Source organism: Cibotium barometz, chromosome 33 (genome assembly GCF_041138505.1).
Source record: "Cibotium barometz isolate CiBa-2024 chromosome 33, ASM4113850v1, whole genome shotgun sequence".
NCBI lineage: Eukaryota > Viridiplantae > Streptophyta > Polypodiopsida > Cyatheales > Cibotiaceae > Cibotium > Cibotium barometz.
Window position 1 is genome coordinate 25,728,154 of NC_141078.1, and position 15,178 is coordinate 25,743,331.

At 46.7% G+C, this 15,178-nt stretch overlaps 1 protein-coding gene across 3 annotated transcripts in view; it reads right to left on the bottom strand.

The window, feature by feature from the left end:
* Window positions 1–333: 333 nt before the first annotated feature.
* LOC147619439 (uncharacterized) overlaps window positions 334–15,178 on the bottom strand; it is a 29,063-nt gene continuing 14,218 nt past the window's right edge. The window contains exons 2-5 of one of the 3 annotated variants that reach the window (XR_015261856.1): window positions 2,142–2,215; window positions 1,895–2,042; window positions 1,571–1,766; window positions 334–843 (exon numbers count right to left, since the gene is read on the bottom strand). Coding sequence is in view for 1 of the 3 variants with exons in the window: in XM_086773109.1 (XP_086629235.1) it covers window positions 1,669–1,766; window positions 1,895–2,042; window positions 2,142–2,215 (320 nt within the window). In the remaining 2 variants the exon portion in view is untranslated. Of the gene's footprint in view, window positions 844–1,154; window positions 1,767–1,894; window positions 2,043–2,141; window positions 2,216–15,178 lie in introns of those variants that run through there. The other 2 variants (XR_015261855.1, XM_086773109.1) reach the window with 2 other exon arrangements.

A 15,178-nucleotide genomic window follows, 5' to 3' on the forward strand; every position in this document is an offset into this window, starting at 1 on the left:
GTATTTTTAAAGAAGCAAACCAAACATTTTGGTGCCATGTTCAGGTTGTTGACTTAGCAAGCCACCCTCCACATATCAGATGTCAAGTGTTTTGGAGAAAGGGTGGGGATGATCATCGCCGATCCTCCGTGCTGCTAAGCATGCTCACACAAACTGTCTTGGCGACCCATATTAGGCTTTGCTTTGCTTGGTTAATGAAAATGAAGGGCGTGGAGAGAGAGAGAGAGAGAGAGAGAGAGATTTTACTCGTCTGAGATGGGCTAATCCACTAGTATTACGCTTATTGACCATTACAATTGTTAAAAAGGGACATTTGTAAGTCAAATCGCAGGCATGCATAACATCACACTTAACACTCATTGAATAATGATCTTTTTACAGGAAATTCATTGGACCACTAATGTCCAAGTCAAACATTTCAAAAAAGAAAGTCCAACATATAGCCCATGCTCTCGGCCACAAAATGCTATATACCAGTCGCAACTTTGAGCCATCAAAATGGGGCAATAGTCTCCCTTTCCATAAACCAACCAAAAATTCGGTGTCCCCGACATTTTGTAGGGAGAGGCTAATATTCTCCCCCATGAATGTGGCTAGGCACAATCACACCATGGTGCACTAAGTGTAGCAGCCTAGCAAAGGAATCTCCTTGCCAACACACTGCAAATTTCTCATTGGAAACCAAACCATATGCAACCATGGATCCCCAACATAGTTGCCAGGCATTTCAAACGTTTCTTTCAAATCCCAGACGTTTCAAAAACGTTTCATACAAAACAGGGGGGTTACAGGCCCCAAAATTTGTATATAAGTTCATAATATGTAAAAAATATGTTGCCTTCCCTGCAAAACAATATTAAACATGCATCATTTACACATTAAAACATGTTTTCAAGTCAAAACTAAAGAATCTAGGTTAAAAATCACTTAAATTGTACAATTCCCAGGTGGACACGAATGAAACACATTTCATTCGTATGAAACGTTTACGAAACGTTTCGTTTCATTCAAACTGAATGAAACGCGTTTCATTGCAACTATGATCCCCAAGTGCAAGTCTCGAGTGATTTCAACAAAATCAATAAAGCAATGGAAAAAAAGCCTGCCATAAAAAAATAGTAACCACAATAAAACCATCATCTTCAACAACAAAATAAAAAAGAGAACCCTTCCATAGTTAATAGTGAAATGAAGAATCAGAGCTTTATTTACACACAACTTAAAATCTGCACACACTTAAGTTTCAAAGGATGATTTCAGAAGAGGAGCCTGCATTTGGACTTGCACACTTCACACATAACTAAGGGTGGTTTCAGAAAAGGAACCTGCATCCCGACCTGCCACACCCCGAACAGGACTGATGAGAAATGCACTAGGAGCTCACCCACACCCCGAGACACGATTGTTGAGAAAAGCTGCCAGAAAACTGAAAACGATATGGCTGAATAGAGTCTGAAGCCACCTTACAACACTAGCTGGACATGTACTTCACATTGAAAGTTCTCACAGGGGAAGAACAAGAGACGTGGCTGCTTGTGTTTCTTGTTTGTGACTTCACTCAAGCACTTACATGTTATGGCCATCAAGACTTTTGCAAGCAAGAGGCAAGTTTGTACATTGGTCCAGCGTCCACTGTTCATCCCATCCAAGGTACGCTTCAATGTCAGGTTACTGTGCATAGCGCCTAGTCCACTCTGCAGCATTTTTGTCATGGGCAGCTCTATCCGTCAAGTATTGGTGCGCGATTGTGGCAACTAACGGGTCATCTGCAAGCATTTCAATTACTCAATCAGTTTATATTCAAAAGATCAATTACACCGAAAACACAAACAACTGCGTTCCTGCCAAGGCTTGAGGATCGAAGGAACACAGCTGGTTAGCAGCGTTTCCTTACAAGGGTTAGCATCAGTCAGTAAAGAGCAAATGGAGAGTAGAACTTTGGAGATGGTAAGAGCTGGGCTCCAGTTGTCCTTTAAAATATCAAGGCAAATTTGTCCGCTGGCACTGATATTGCAATGGTAGATGCGTGTCCTGAAAGTCACCTGCATAGATATTCTAGGTTAGACATCTTTTGCCTCCAATAAGGAGATGGCACAAAGCCCAGGCTTAAAAACACACTATCAATCAAATTAGAGCAATACCTTTGGCGGCTTGAAGGGATAGTCACTTGCAAAATTAATGTCCAGAAAAAACACCCCTCCGTGGTATGGTGAGCCTGCAACAAAAAAGACTCCTGAATAATTTAGATTTACTTTCAGGGAAAGTGTTTCACAGCCCATTAAACTTAAACACAACCAGCAGAGTCTATATTTCGCTAGGCCAAACTTTGTAAGGCCAACTTGGAAGAACCACACCATAGACCAACAAAGTGGAGCAGAGAAAACACAACATTTATCTTCATAATATGGGAGTGTACAAACTAAATTTCCTTTTTCAAACCAAATCTTGTTGATCTCGCCATTTGTTTTGTATATTGAACTCTATTTTCTCTCAAAACGTTCAAAATTGTATAGATGTAACATCGCCATTATTATGTGCTTTGTGCATAAAGAGGAATTTAGCATAGACACCATCAAATACATTGATGAAAAACTTGAAAGTGCTGGTTCTCTTAGAACCAAGAGGCATTAAATCTCGACATCGCAACTTGGGCAGACAACTCAGTCAGTGTTTGCCCTCTTTCAGAATTAGTTGCACCCAATTGCATTTTCTCTTGTGAAGCATTTCTTCATCATTTCTCTGTAATATACAAAAGTACTTTCGGCATTTGCTTTGTTTTGACTGTGTTTGTGAAGTCACTGTAGATTCGTGATCAAATTCTTGGGATTCCACCCCCTTCCCTAGATGTTCTCCCACCTCCATCCAATTACCTTTGTTCTTTTAGAAAATGAAAGGGCATATGTGTTACAACCCCACGGACCCCCTAAACACAAACCAAGTGATTCGTACAAACCCCTAAGAAGAGTGCGAGCCAGCTCACCTTCCAACCATAGGTTCTATGCTTCGAACCACCCCCGAGTCATACCCACAAGGCAGCTTCACTCAGTTGTCAAATACGATACCGTACGGTTCGTACAATACGATACTATAAGGGAAAATACGGTACGATATTAAAAAAAATATTATCGTACGGTCTTTTAAAAAAATACAAACTTTAGTATTTTCAATTTCAAAGAGAAGACAAGTTGTCACATGACTCAAACCAAAATTCCATTAAAACCAAGTTGAAAACATACATAGATGTTAGGCTAAAGCCTAAAGCCTAAGTCATACAATGCAAGCCGCTCTAGGCGCATGTACAGAGATAACTATGGCTTCACTGCCTATGCGCAAGCTGCAAAAACAGCGCTAGCTACATAACAATATGGCCCTACCATAAAGGCATTTATATTTGTACAAAGCATTGTGGGTACTCCGGGTTTTCACCTCTTGTACAGTTACTGAATTTCATCATGAATTCCAATAAATTGAGGATGAATCCTCCCAAGGGCCTACTCAGAGAAATTTGAAAGTCTCCTCTACCAGTTGTCACATGCATGCATTAATGGCCGGGCATACGGACATAGACCTTACCCGCAGCCACCTGAGAGGTAAGATAAGGGGCAGGATAAGGTCAGATCAGGTCATCGATGCACAGTTGTGCCCATCAATGCACAGGACTGGGCGCCTACTGAACTGTCCAAATCTGACCATCTTCCCCTTACCTTGCCTCTTGGGCAGCTGCAAGTGGGTCCACGTCCACATGCCCGGCCAGGGGCGCTCAAGCAAAGTCGGCCTGTTTTGGTGTTGTTGGCCAGTAGAGAACGACCACATGACTGCACATCTTCCTTTGGAGGCCATGTTGGCTAGAATCTATGTACACATCGACACATATATACAGAAAACACTGTTAAAGCAACATCTCTCTCTCTTCTCTCTGGTCATCTTTGCATTTTGCAGAGTTCTTAATACAGGCAGATCTTCCGCATGTGGGCTTAGGTGTTTCCTTTGGAGGCCATGTTGACTAGGATCTATGTACACATTGATACATATATACAGAAAACACTGTTACAACATCTCTCTCTCTCTCTCTCTCTCTCTCTCATCATCATCTATATGTTTTGCACAATTCTTAAAACAGGCAGTTCTTTCGCATGTGACATTGGTATCAGAGCCTCATAGAAGTCCTAGAGGTGCTGAATTGGTGTAAATTTGGAAAACGCACGGTACAAAGGTGGCTGTTTTTGGTCCAGACAGGAAAACGCAACTAAGTGATTCTTCAACAACAAGTATCCCGGTGGTGCTAGAATGAGGGCAACCATGGAGTTTAGAGCCCCCAAGTGGGTGTCATGGGGTATGAAGCCCCCTGATGCTCAGCTCGGCAGACATGATACAAGGATGAGGGGAAGAACAAGGGGTTGCACGTTTTCAGGAAGGGATCAAGCTCTCAGCCCAAGCAAGGTTTTGGAAGCAGGATGCCAAGGATGGAATCCACATGCGGTGGTAAGGGGATGACGTCACTCATCCATCATCAATTGGATTCCCATCATCAAGCTTCGCAGGAGGGGATGTAACATGCATGGCATGTGGACATGCTTAATCCGCAGCTTTGGCTTTGATAAGGAACCTTTTCAGTGTTCACACATTGTCCGGCTAGGAAATATGCTATAGGGATTTTACCCAAGGCAGTCAGAAGAAGCCAAAGGGCAATTACAGGCAATTTGGCATTTTATATGTATTAATGCTTGTCCTCTACTAGCTGACAGCTAGCCAACGGTAGGGGAATTTGGAAGCCTATAAATAGTCAAGTTCATTCCCTTTTTGTAACCATCTGATCCTGCTTTGTGGGATAGATCATGGGCTTAGGTTTTGGAGGCCATGTTAGCTAGGATCTATGTACACATTGATACATATATACAAAAAATATTGTTACAACACATCTCTCTTCTCTCTAATCATCTTTGCGTTTTGAACAATTCTTAATACGGGTAGTTCTTCCGCATGTGACAATCTAGGAATTACCTGAAAGAAAGAGCATCACAGGTTGTAGGCCCAAAGCACAAACTGTAGAAGGCTAGAAACAGTTGATTATTACTGGAAATGAGCACAAGGAAGCCTGTAGGTGCTTACAAGCATAAGAGACTGTTGCTACAGCCAATGACCTCCACCAGATATGCAAGAATGAGATGAAAAGCAGGGGGAATGGTGAGCACCATTATATATCCCTCCAAAGAGCTGGTCGGCCTGCTGTAGCTGTAGGCCGACAGCTATCGAGTAGCATAAAATGCTATAAAATGCCTTTAAAATGGTAGAAAAATCCTAAATAATATCTGCTAAATATGCCAAATATGCCAATGCAAGGTCTCATAAAATGACCAGTACAAGCATGAAAAGGTGTATGTAGACCCTCTGGAGATGATATATTCCAACACCTCCTCTTCAGCGCTAGAGGGGCGGTCCAATACCAGCACGCTGAAGTAACACCTCCAAAGTAGCTCTTGGAAGTGGTTTGGTGAAGAGATCAACCACATTGTCCTTGGTAAAACAATAGGCCAGCTGAAGAAGTCCCAACTCAATCCAATCACGTACAGAATGATAATGCACTTCCATATTCTTGGATCATCCCCGTGTCATAGGATTCTGAGCTAGTGTTACGACCCTGTGTTTTCCTGTAGACAGTATGCAGGTGGGCACGGGCACGGGATGGACAGAGTGAATGGCATCCATTTGGATTTGAGAAGTAAACCCGTGTGTGGATAGCCCCAAGTGTGAAGGGAACAAAAGAATTAAAGTTTATAAGGTTTTAAGACCTTTGATGATAAAATAATAATTTTTATTTGGAGAATATGCTTTTTGCTATTGTTTTTGGCTTTTTGGAGAAAAGCGAACTGAATCGCATCCAAGTTTAAAAGGGGAAGGTGGGGGAGTCGACACGAGGGGATGTGTAGGGCTTCTTCTCCTTGGATGGCTGGTCGTTGGTGCACAGCAACCGAGGCACCGCTGTAGGCAAGGCAAGGCATTGGTTGGGGGTGCACGACATTAGCCAGTCGTATGGGCTGAGGGAAGGCGGTGCAAGGGATGGGTGCACGGCAACAGCCAGTCGCCAAAAAGCAGCTCAATGCAGGCATACCACAGGTTTGGCCGGTCGCCAGAGAGCACAGGCGACACCAGAGCAGCAGCGCAGGGTTTTACTCTCTTGGTGAAAAGTAAGGCGGACTGAATTGCTTCTCTCTCTCTTTGAGAACCGACGGGCTGGACTGCAGGGAGCATCGGGCTGCTGGACTACTACAGGGTGGCGCAAGGCTGCATAGAAGGCGGATGATTGGACTGCTTCTCTCTCTCTCTCCCCCGTTCTCTCTCTCTCTCTCTCTCTCTCTCTCTCTCTCTCTCTCTCTCTGTGCCGCCGTCGATACCTCTCTCTCTCTCTCTCTCGCCCTCTCGCCCTGCTCGCCCCTCCCGCTGCCTGCCTGCGCCCCCCACCTCTCTCTCTCTCTCCCCCGCCGCTGCCCACCTCTCTCTCTCTCTCCCCCCCCGCTGCCCACCTCTCTCTCTCTCTCTCTCTCTCGCCTGCTGCTCGCCCCTCCCGCTGCCTGCCTGCGCCCCCCATCTCTCTCTCTCTCTCTCTCTCTCTCGCCCTGCTCGCCGCCGCCGCCTTCCCTCCCGCATGCTGTCCCCCCTGCTCGCCGCCGCCACCTGCTGTTCGCCCTGCTCGTTTCCTCCGCCCTGTTAACGCTGCCTGCTTCGCTTCCCCCTCCCGCCTGCTGTTCTGTACGCCGCACATGGCCAGCCTATCTATCCGCTAGGCTGTGCCCCGCCCTTTTCCTCACCCACCATTGCTCAGGCCCCCAAGGCAGCAGCATAACTCTCTCTCTCTCTTGGTTCTTCCATGGCTTCCCCCTTGCGCAACCCGACGAAGGCGACCTTTATGGTCACAAACAAGAGGATAACAAATGTGGAAAAGGAAATGAAGGAATGGAAGGCAGAGATGGAGGGATGGTGGAAGGAGAAAGCCAACTTTCTCCAAATGGTATTCAATGAGGGTAAGCGGTGGAAAGAGGAGAAGGAGGACCTCATAGCGGAAGTCAAAGACCTTCACGGGGAAGTCAACACGCTCAAAGGCGTAATTTCAGCTCTTCAGAGGGAGCTTGCAGAGGCCAAGGCAAATGGTGGACTTGAAGAAGGTGAAATTCAGCCATCCATGATAGAAGAGCTCAAGGTTATCAAGGAACAAGTACGGGCAATTAAGGAAGAAGAGAAGCAAAACGAAGCAAAGACTTCCTCATGGGTGGAAGTCATCACCAAGACGCAAAAGAAGATGGATGAAGCGGAGAAGTGGATAGAGGTCGCCAAGAAGGGTAAAGGTAAGGAGATAACAACCCCTACACCTACAATCATCAACATGACTTTGGAAGAGGAACAACGAAGACGTACACGTGATTTGCATGTGAGGATCACCGGCCTTAAAGACGGGGATAAAGTTGAAGAGGAGGTAAAAGAGCTTATGGTGTTGATGGGGATTGACAGTCCGGCCCACGCAAAAGCTTGGAGAGTGGGCAAAAAAAGCGGAGGCAACGGGGAAACATCAAAGGAAAGAGCTCTCATACTTCGCTTCCCCTCTATTGAGGCAAAGGAGGAGTTCTTGAAGAGACGACCCACTTTAAATACAAGCATTTTTCTTGGTGATGATCTTACTCTTTCACAGCTTGCACATATGAAGGAAGTTATGCCAGAGATTAGAACGGCAAGAGAAAAGGGAAAGATAGCATTTTATAGAGAAGGGAGGGTGGTCATCGTGGAGCGACGCTCTACATGACGGTGCGAGACCTATGGGACCAAATTAAAGCTGGCAGCCTGGAACTGCAATGGATCCCTCAGACTTGATGTAGGTGCCTTTGAGGACAGCTTTAGAGATAGAGATATAGTCTTCTACTCGGAGACTCACCAGGCCCCTGGTCAGATGATGCCGCAGGTGACAGGATACAGATGGGAGACAGCTTGCAAAGTAGGGACGAGATCGGTACACAGTAGTAGAGGATCAGGAGGGGTGGCAGTTCTTTTCAGGGAGGAGCTGCAACCGCTTCTACACATCGTTCGGAGAGATGATCAGGCCAGATATATGTGGGTGAGACTGAGGGCCGACACAGGCAGATTCCTGTATATTGCCATATGCTATTTTGCTCCTAGTACATCGACATATGCAGCACCTAGAGGGCAGTCTCCTTTCTCTGTGCTAGATGATGACATATGGGAGTTCTCTAGGGATGGAGACATCATCCTGTTAGGGGACTTTAATGCCCGAACGGGCAACCGCCAGACAGCCTTTTATGATACCTCGGAGGAGATGCTGAGAGAGCTGGACACTCTGGATATGGGATTAGACAGACGCTCACAGGATGTGGAGTGCACAGAGTATGGGAGATATTTGGTAGATATGGGGACTGCACATGGGTTGGCCATACTTAATGGCTTGCAGAGGTTTCCGTCAGCAGCTGGATTTACTTGCTTTCCACATAGACATGGTGCTAGCACAGTGGATTATGTTATGGCTATGCCCAGCTTTGTTTCATGCATTGAGGACTTCACAGTTGGATCTCGGCCCATTGGGGTAGTAGTGGATCATGCATTGTTGACATTGACTATCTCTTTTCACTTTACCACAGCTCAGAGGACACGAGGGGCAGATCACACTCGATATACTTTTACCTCAGAGACTGATGCTGTATACACAGATGGGATTTATAGACGTCTGTACACAGAGGAGCCAGGGAGACCTTTGGAGGAGTTGACCCATATACTGACAGAGACTTTACATGATGCAGCGAGAGAGGCATATCCACATACTCAGCCTGGACAGAGACAGCGTTCTAGATGTATGCCCCAGAACAGTTGGTATGATGAGGAGTGCAGAGAGACCAGAGCCCGACTGCAGCGGGAGGTTGCTTTGGGAGTCACTACTCACCGACAGTCACGTATTGCCTTCCGACGCCTTGTGCGAAGGAAGAAGCGGGCCTTCCTTGCTCAGCTAGAGCAGGAATTATACCAGCTGTTCTTGAGCCAGGATTCAAGGGAGGCTTGGCGTCTGTTTCATGAGTCCTCCCCTGCTTTGGCCATCACTTCTACAGAGGTCTGGGGTAGTTATGCGGCATCTCTATATACAGTTCCTGGACAGACACCTTTTCCTGACCCGCCAGCACCATGCCCACAGACATGTACTTTCTTTACCGCAGAGATGGTAAGGAAGGCCATTGATAGGATGAAGACTGGGAGAGCATATGATCATGATGGATTGGTCGCTGAGCACTTTATTCATGCGAGAGACATGCTGGCAGAGCTTCTAGCAGTGATGTTCAATCGTGCTATGTGCGAAGGCTTACCCGAGACTTGGAGTAGGTCCACCATCGTGCCTATCTTCAAGTCAGGGGACCCTATGGAGCCAGGGAATTATCGCACTATTATGATTGGTCACACACTAGCACGATTGTATGCATCCATTCTTGAGCAGCAGTTGAGTAGATGGGCAGAGAGAGTTGGCATTCGAGCAGAGGGACAAGCAGGGTTCAGGAGAGGTTTCTCTACTCTTGACCACATCTTGACTCTACGGGCCATTATTGAGGAGGGAAGGTCGCATGGGCGACGGATTTATTGTAGCTTTGTGGACTTCCGCAAAGCATTTGATACAGTGCCCAGAGCCAGATTGATGAGGCGATTACAGGAGATGGGGGTACCCACAGAGCTCATATGGGGGATTATGGCTTTATATAGATCAGTTGCAGGATAGGTACGCACCCCAAAGGGGGTCTCTACTTTGGTTCACTCCACTATAGGAGTGAAGCAAGGTTGCCCGTTATCTCCTTCACTGTTTGGTATGTATGTGGATGAGGCTTCTGACTACATTGAGAGATTGGGGGACAGAGGAGCCCAGCTAGCAGGTACATGGATCCCACTATTGTTATATGCTGATGATATTGTGTTGATCTCTGACTCCCCTGAGGGTATGCAGCGTCATCTGGATGCTTTACATGAGTTTGCACATGATAGTGGATTGTCTGTCAACCTTGGCAAAACCAAGGTTATGGTGTTTAACACCACGCCACAGTGGGTTAGGCGATCAGCTTCCACATTTACATATGGGCAAGAGATTGTGGAGTATACAGATGCATATACATATCTTGGGGTAGTATTCAGTGGGCCAGTGTTTTCGATGAGGAGAGCAGCAGAGACTAGATTGACTAGAGCACATGCAGCCCTGGGTGGTTTGGAGAGGATGTGTTCGCAGGTTCAGTTTCAGGAACCTCGAACGAAACTTTGGCTTTTTGACACTCTAGTGACATCAGCTATGCTTTATGGAGTGCAGATATGGGGACCTTCAGTGGGCCATCACAACGCAGGTGGGTGGAGAGGTATGGAGAGGCCTTTGGTATCTATGATTGCTAGGATTATTAGAGCCAAGGCCGTGGTACCTCATGAGATTATTCGAGCAGAGCTGGCGGCTGCCCCTCTGGTGATTGAGGCTCTTACGAGATCAGTCTCCTACATACATGGCTTGTGGGATCTCCCCCGAGACAGATATGCACGCCTCGCCTTGGAGTCCTCCCGACAGTTAGCTTTACAGGGAGACACGGCTTGTTGGTATGGACAGATGACATCTTGGTTCCAGGCACATGGTTTTAGCATGGACAGATTGCCTCCCTTCCAGTATTCTCTGGAGGCACCCTCTCTCACTCTCACACGGACAGAGATTACCAGACTCATCTGTCAGGATTTAGTTCAGCTGGACATTAGGAGGACATGGATACAGCCGACTGAGGAGCTGGGCACGAAGATGGCTTTCTACAGAGAGCATTTTCTTCAGCTCACAGCAGATGGTTTTGTGATCAGACCCAGTTACATGGATGTACACTTGTCTCATGCAGTACGATGCGCTATTGGTCAGATTCGCACATCCCCACACCAGCTTGAGATTGAGATTGGCCGATATAGAGGTATACCAGCTGAGGCCAGGATATGCCGAGTATGCCATGGGGAGCCAGAGACAGAGCTGCATTATATATGCCATTGTACTGCATACTATGAGATACGTGGTCGTTTCCACTGTTTATTCAGAGAGGGTTTTGGACCACTTTCCACAGTCATGGGGTACCAGGACCAGAGGTGTTTGGGATTGTTCTTGCTGGAGCTGCGGAGACATAGAGATAGCCTGCTTAGGCGCACAGAGAGCCAGACTCAGAGGCACATTACAGATTTCTTTAGTCCAGCCATCACTGCGCCAGATGGACCACAGCAGCAGCATGACATGGATACCGCCCACACCAGGGGTACACTGATTGATCGTGCGACTGAGCTTGGGTGGTTCAGACGCCCACGACTACGGAGGAGGGCATCCCAGCATAGACGGAGGTTGCAGCGGCAGATTCGGATTATTCTTGCGAGGCATGCCGGACACCCAGTCAGGGTGTTGACCACAGAGGATATTGAGGAGATCCGCCAGTGTCCGATGCGGCACATATTATGAGATGGAGGCACCTCCATAGTGTACCCCTCCATCCCACATGATATTGTATCCCCTCACTATATTCCACTCACCTCCATAGCGTACCCTCCCCTCACTATATTCCAGTTCCAGTTTCATTTTCTAGGTGCCAGTAGTATCATCTTTATTTTTCATTTTCCGGGTTTTTTTATCCATACATTGTATCAGATCCACCATGATGTAACTTTTGGTCTCATAGGTCATTATGGCCTTTTGAAGACGTTAATATAACATTTCATTTCATTTCATTTCTCTCTCTCTCTCTTGGAAAGAGGCAAACTGCAGGAAGAACAAGGCCGTATAAATGGGAACAAGATAGCAGGCACAGTTCTTTCTCTCTCCCTTTCTCCCATCATAAACACCTGGTGTATTTTCTCTTATGTGTACCATGGAAGTAAGAGAGATTCTGAAATAGGAGAACAAGCTACATATACACGGGACGATGTTCATGGAAGAGATGTATTGTTCCTCTTCGTCTTGAACTTATGTGTATTCAAGGGTTGCTTGACACGTCTTCTATCTTTCTCTCTATGAGTTATGGAAAAAGCACAAGGTATTGCTGTGGATCAACCCTAGTTTTGGCACCGTGATTGGATGGTGTGAAACTGATCCCGTCAAGTGGGAATAGACTCCGTTGGACACCCACACGCGTAAATAGCACAATTTAAATATCACAATATGAATGGACAACTCAATAACAACTGAAAACTGAAATGAAATGAAATGATGATCAATGGACACCAGCACTGGGGCCGGAAAGGGCCGACCCCCCCCCTCAATATATGATATATTATTGGGAGTATTTAAGTGATACAATGCTCCATGGGTTCAATGAACCAGATGATGTCCATGTCCAGCTGAGATGAATACAATTACCAAACAAGAGACTTGAAGTAGACGTTCGAAGGAGAGCGATCCACTTGAAGAAGTCTAGTCTCTACGGTCCTGTGCCTTCACTGGAATCCGCAGAGAGCGCCCCACTGGTGTTCCAAGACCACGCACAAACAAGCGCTCCCGTACTAACGCCCGGCTCTCCCGATCTCGGCACCCACAAACCGTGGTTCTCCAAAAGCTTGGACTACCCGGCACCGAACAGGTGTTGGCAGCAGTGAATATCCCTCGAATGTTTTACACCAAGGACCTTTGCTTGAATCCTTTTTCAATAAGCTTTGCAAAAACCTTTGGTATCAACAGATTAAAAGCTGGCCAATATATGTGTGAGTTCGTGGTACTATACCCGGGGTTTGATGGGCTGCTGCAGACTGCAGTTGACTGGCAGTACTTACACGAGAGAAAGCCCTGAACAGCAGTCCAATAGCCAGCAAGAAAGAGAACAGCCTGGTTGCTGCCCGCCAGTCAGCAAGAGAGTGAAAGTGTCGCCTGTTTTTGCAGCCTGCTTGTGGGTAGAGAATGGATCGCCAGCAAGAGTCGCCTATTGTGAGCACAACCGCCTGCGGGTAAGAGAAAAGAGAAGACCTGTGTGCAGCCGCCTGCAAGGCAAGAGATGATCAGCGCCGCCTGGGCACAGCCACCTGCGGGCAAGAAAAGTGAGACCTGTGCGCAGCCATCTGCAAGCAATAGAGGGTGGCACCTGGGCATAGCTGCCTGTGAGCAATAGCAGAATCACCAGTGCGCCGCCTATGGGCAAGCGAAAGGAAAAATTGCCTGTGTAACGGGAGGCGGACGCGTGTATTGGAATCGTATAAATGTGAACAAGATTCTGAGCACTTAACACTTGAGCATTAAAACCACAAAGCTGAAAATGACAGTACACCACATAAAGGGGCCGATGATAGGCTGACCCCCCCCCCTTTAGGTTATATTACCAAAAGAGCCTGCAAAGTACAAGATTACGGGTGCCTGGGGATTCACCACCAGCCTGCACCTGATTCTTCCAAATACATCATGAATGAATACATTTCAAACAAGAGAATCTGTAGGTACATCCGCCCTACACACACATACATCCACCCTGCACAAGCCTCTTCACAGCCCTGTTTCCACGCGAGAAACTGATCCAGAAACCTGTGTTCTCCGCGAGCAAGTGTCCCCAATGCTTGCCCTAAGCACCTGTTATACCAGGAATCCTTGAGACACATCCATGCTCACATATTCCATTGCTGTCCGGCCTGTTTTGTGCAATAACCAGTCCAAAACAGCAACTTTCTATCGCGAGAAATCCACCTGTAAAGGGTCCTACAGCCCTGTGGAGGTCCCTAGAGCTGTCCTGTACTGTCCAAGTTGACTTTGGACACCTGTAACCAGCCCAAAACTCGCAATAACCAGAAATTGCAAGTCTGAAATTTACCAACCAGCCCTTTAGAAGAGTGTGGGGATCGTTGTCCAAGCTTGTGTGAGTCCGGGAAGCAAGCAACCAGCCCTGTAGCAACTCCCAAAGCTCCAACCAGCTCTCCAATGTGTTGAATAAGGAATAAAACAGCCCAAAAGGGCCTCTTCAGGGAGGCGCCTTTTTCCAGTGCCACCTAAGGGGTCTGGTGGGTACACATACTGGCTGACATGTGTCCCCATAAGGTGTCCAGATAGGTGTCCAGCCCATAGTGCTCCATTTGTCCTGTTTGTATAAGTTTAGGTCCAACCAAATGGGAAATGGCCATAAGCTGTCCGAACTTCATTAATTTTGGTCCAGCCAAAATTAATTTTGGTCCAGCCAAATGCGAACACATTATAAGTTGTCCGGCCACTTATTAATGAGTGTGGACCTGCAAACCAATAAACCTTAGTAGTAAATGAAATAAGCTGTAAATTGAGTGTGGACGCACTTACCACCTGCAAAACCCATAAGCCCACAGTTTTAGGCCCAAACAGGAGTGCACACACGTGTCCACAAGGTGCCCGGGCGTCCCCGGTCCCTCGGACTTCACAAGCCAAAATAACAAGCATTGTCCAGGCAGTAAGACAATGTCACACAAAGTAAAATAAAGTTATGGCATGCATCATTTATGCATTGTGCACGTGTAAACTTGGAGAACCACCTATCATCATTCTTGTACTTGAAAATATTCCGCCTGCCATCATAACACACCATGTGTGCATGGCCGGAATCCACATGGGCACCGCCCGAAAGTCCACAAATGTCCTGCCATGTCCTTGGACTCATATGCATCCACTCATATGATCCATACACATGCCCAGGTATAATACATACATGCATCCGCATGTTTCTAGGCCTGACACGCATCGGCATGTCCCTAGAATATAGGGGTTTGTGACATCCCCTCGGCTTCTAATCAGTTGACCGCAACTGAAAAGCCTCCAGATAGGCCTTCAAACGATCTGGGTAATCCTCGAAGTGGGCCTCATCCATCCATTTCGCATCCAAAGCTGAATAATTCTTGAACTTCACAAGGTACCTACGAACAAGTTTGCCTCCCGCAAGCTTTCGTTCCTTGTGAAAAACAATCTATTAAGGTTGAAGAATCTCTTCCAGCTCATCCACCTCGGGTGGGTCTTCCAAAACCGGCTCAAACGGTGTCGGTCCCACATAAGGCCTCAATAGGCTCACATGAAAAGCATTATGCATGTTCCAATGATCTGGGAGTACAAGCCGAAATGCAACATCATTGATCTTCTCCAAGATCTGAAAAGGTCCATAGTACCTGTTGGAAAGTTTAGGATACTTTTCCTCTTTTCCTGGCCTCTTCTGAAGGC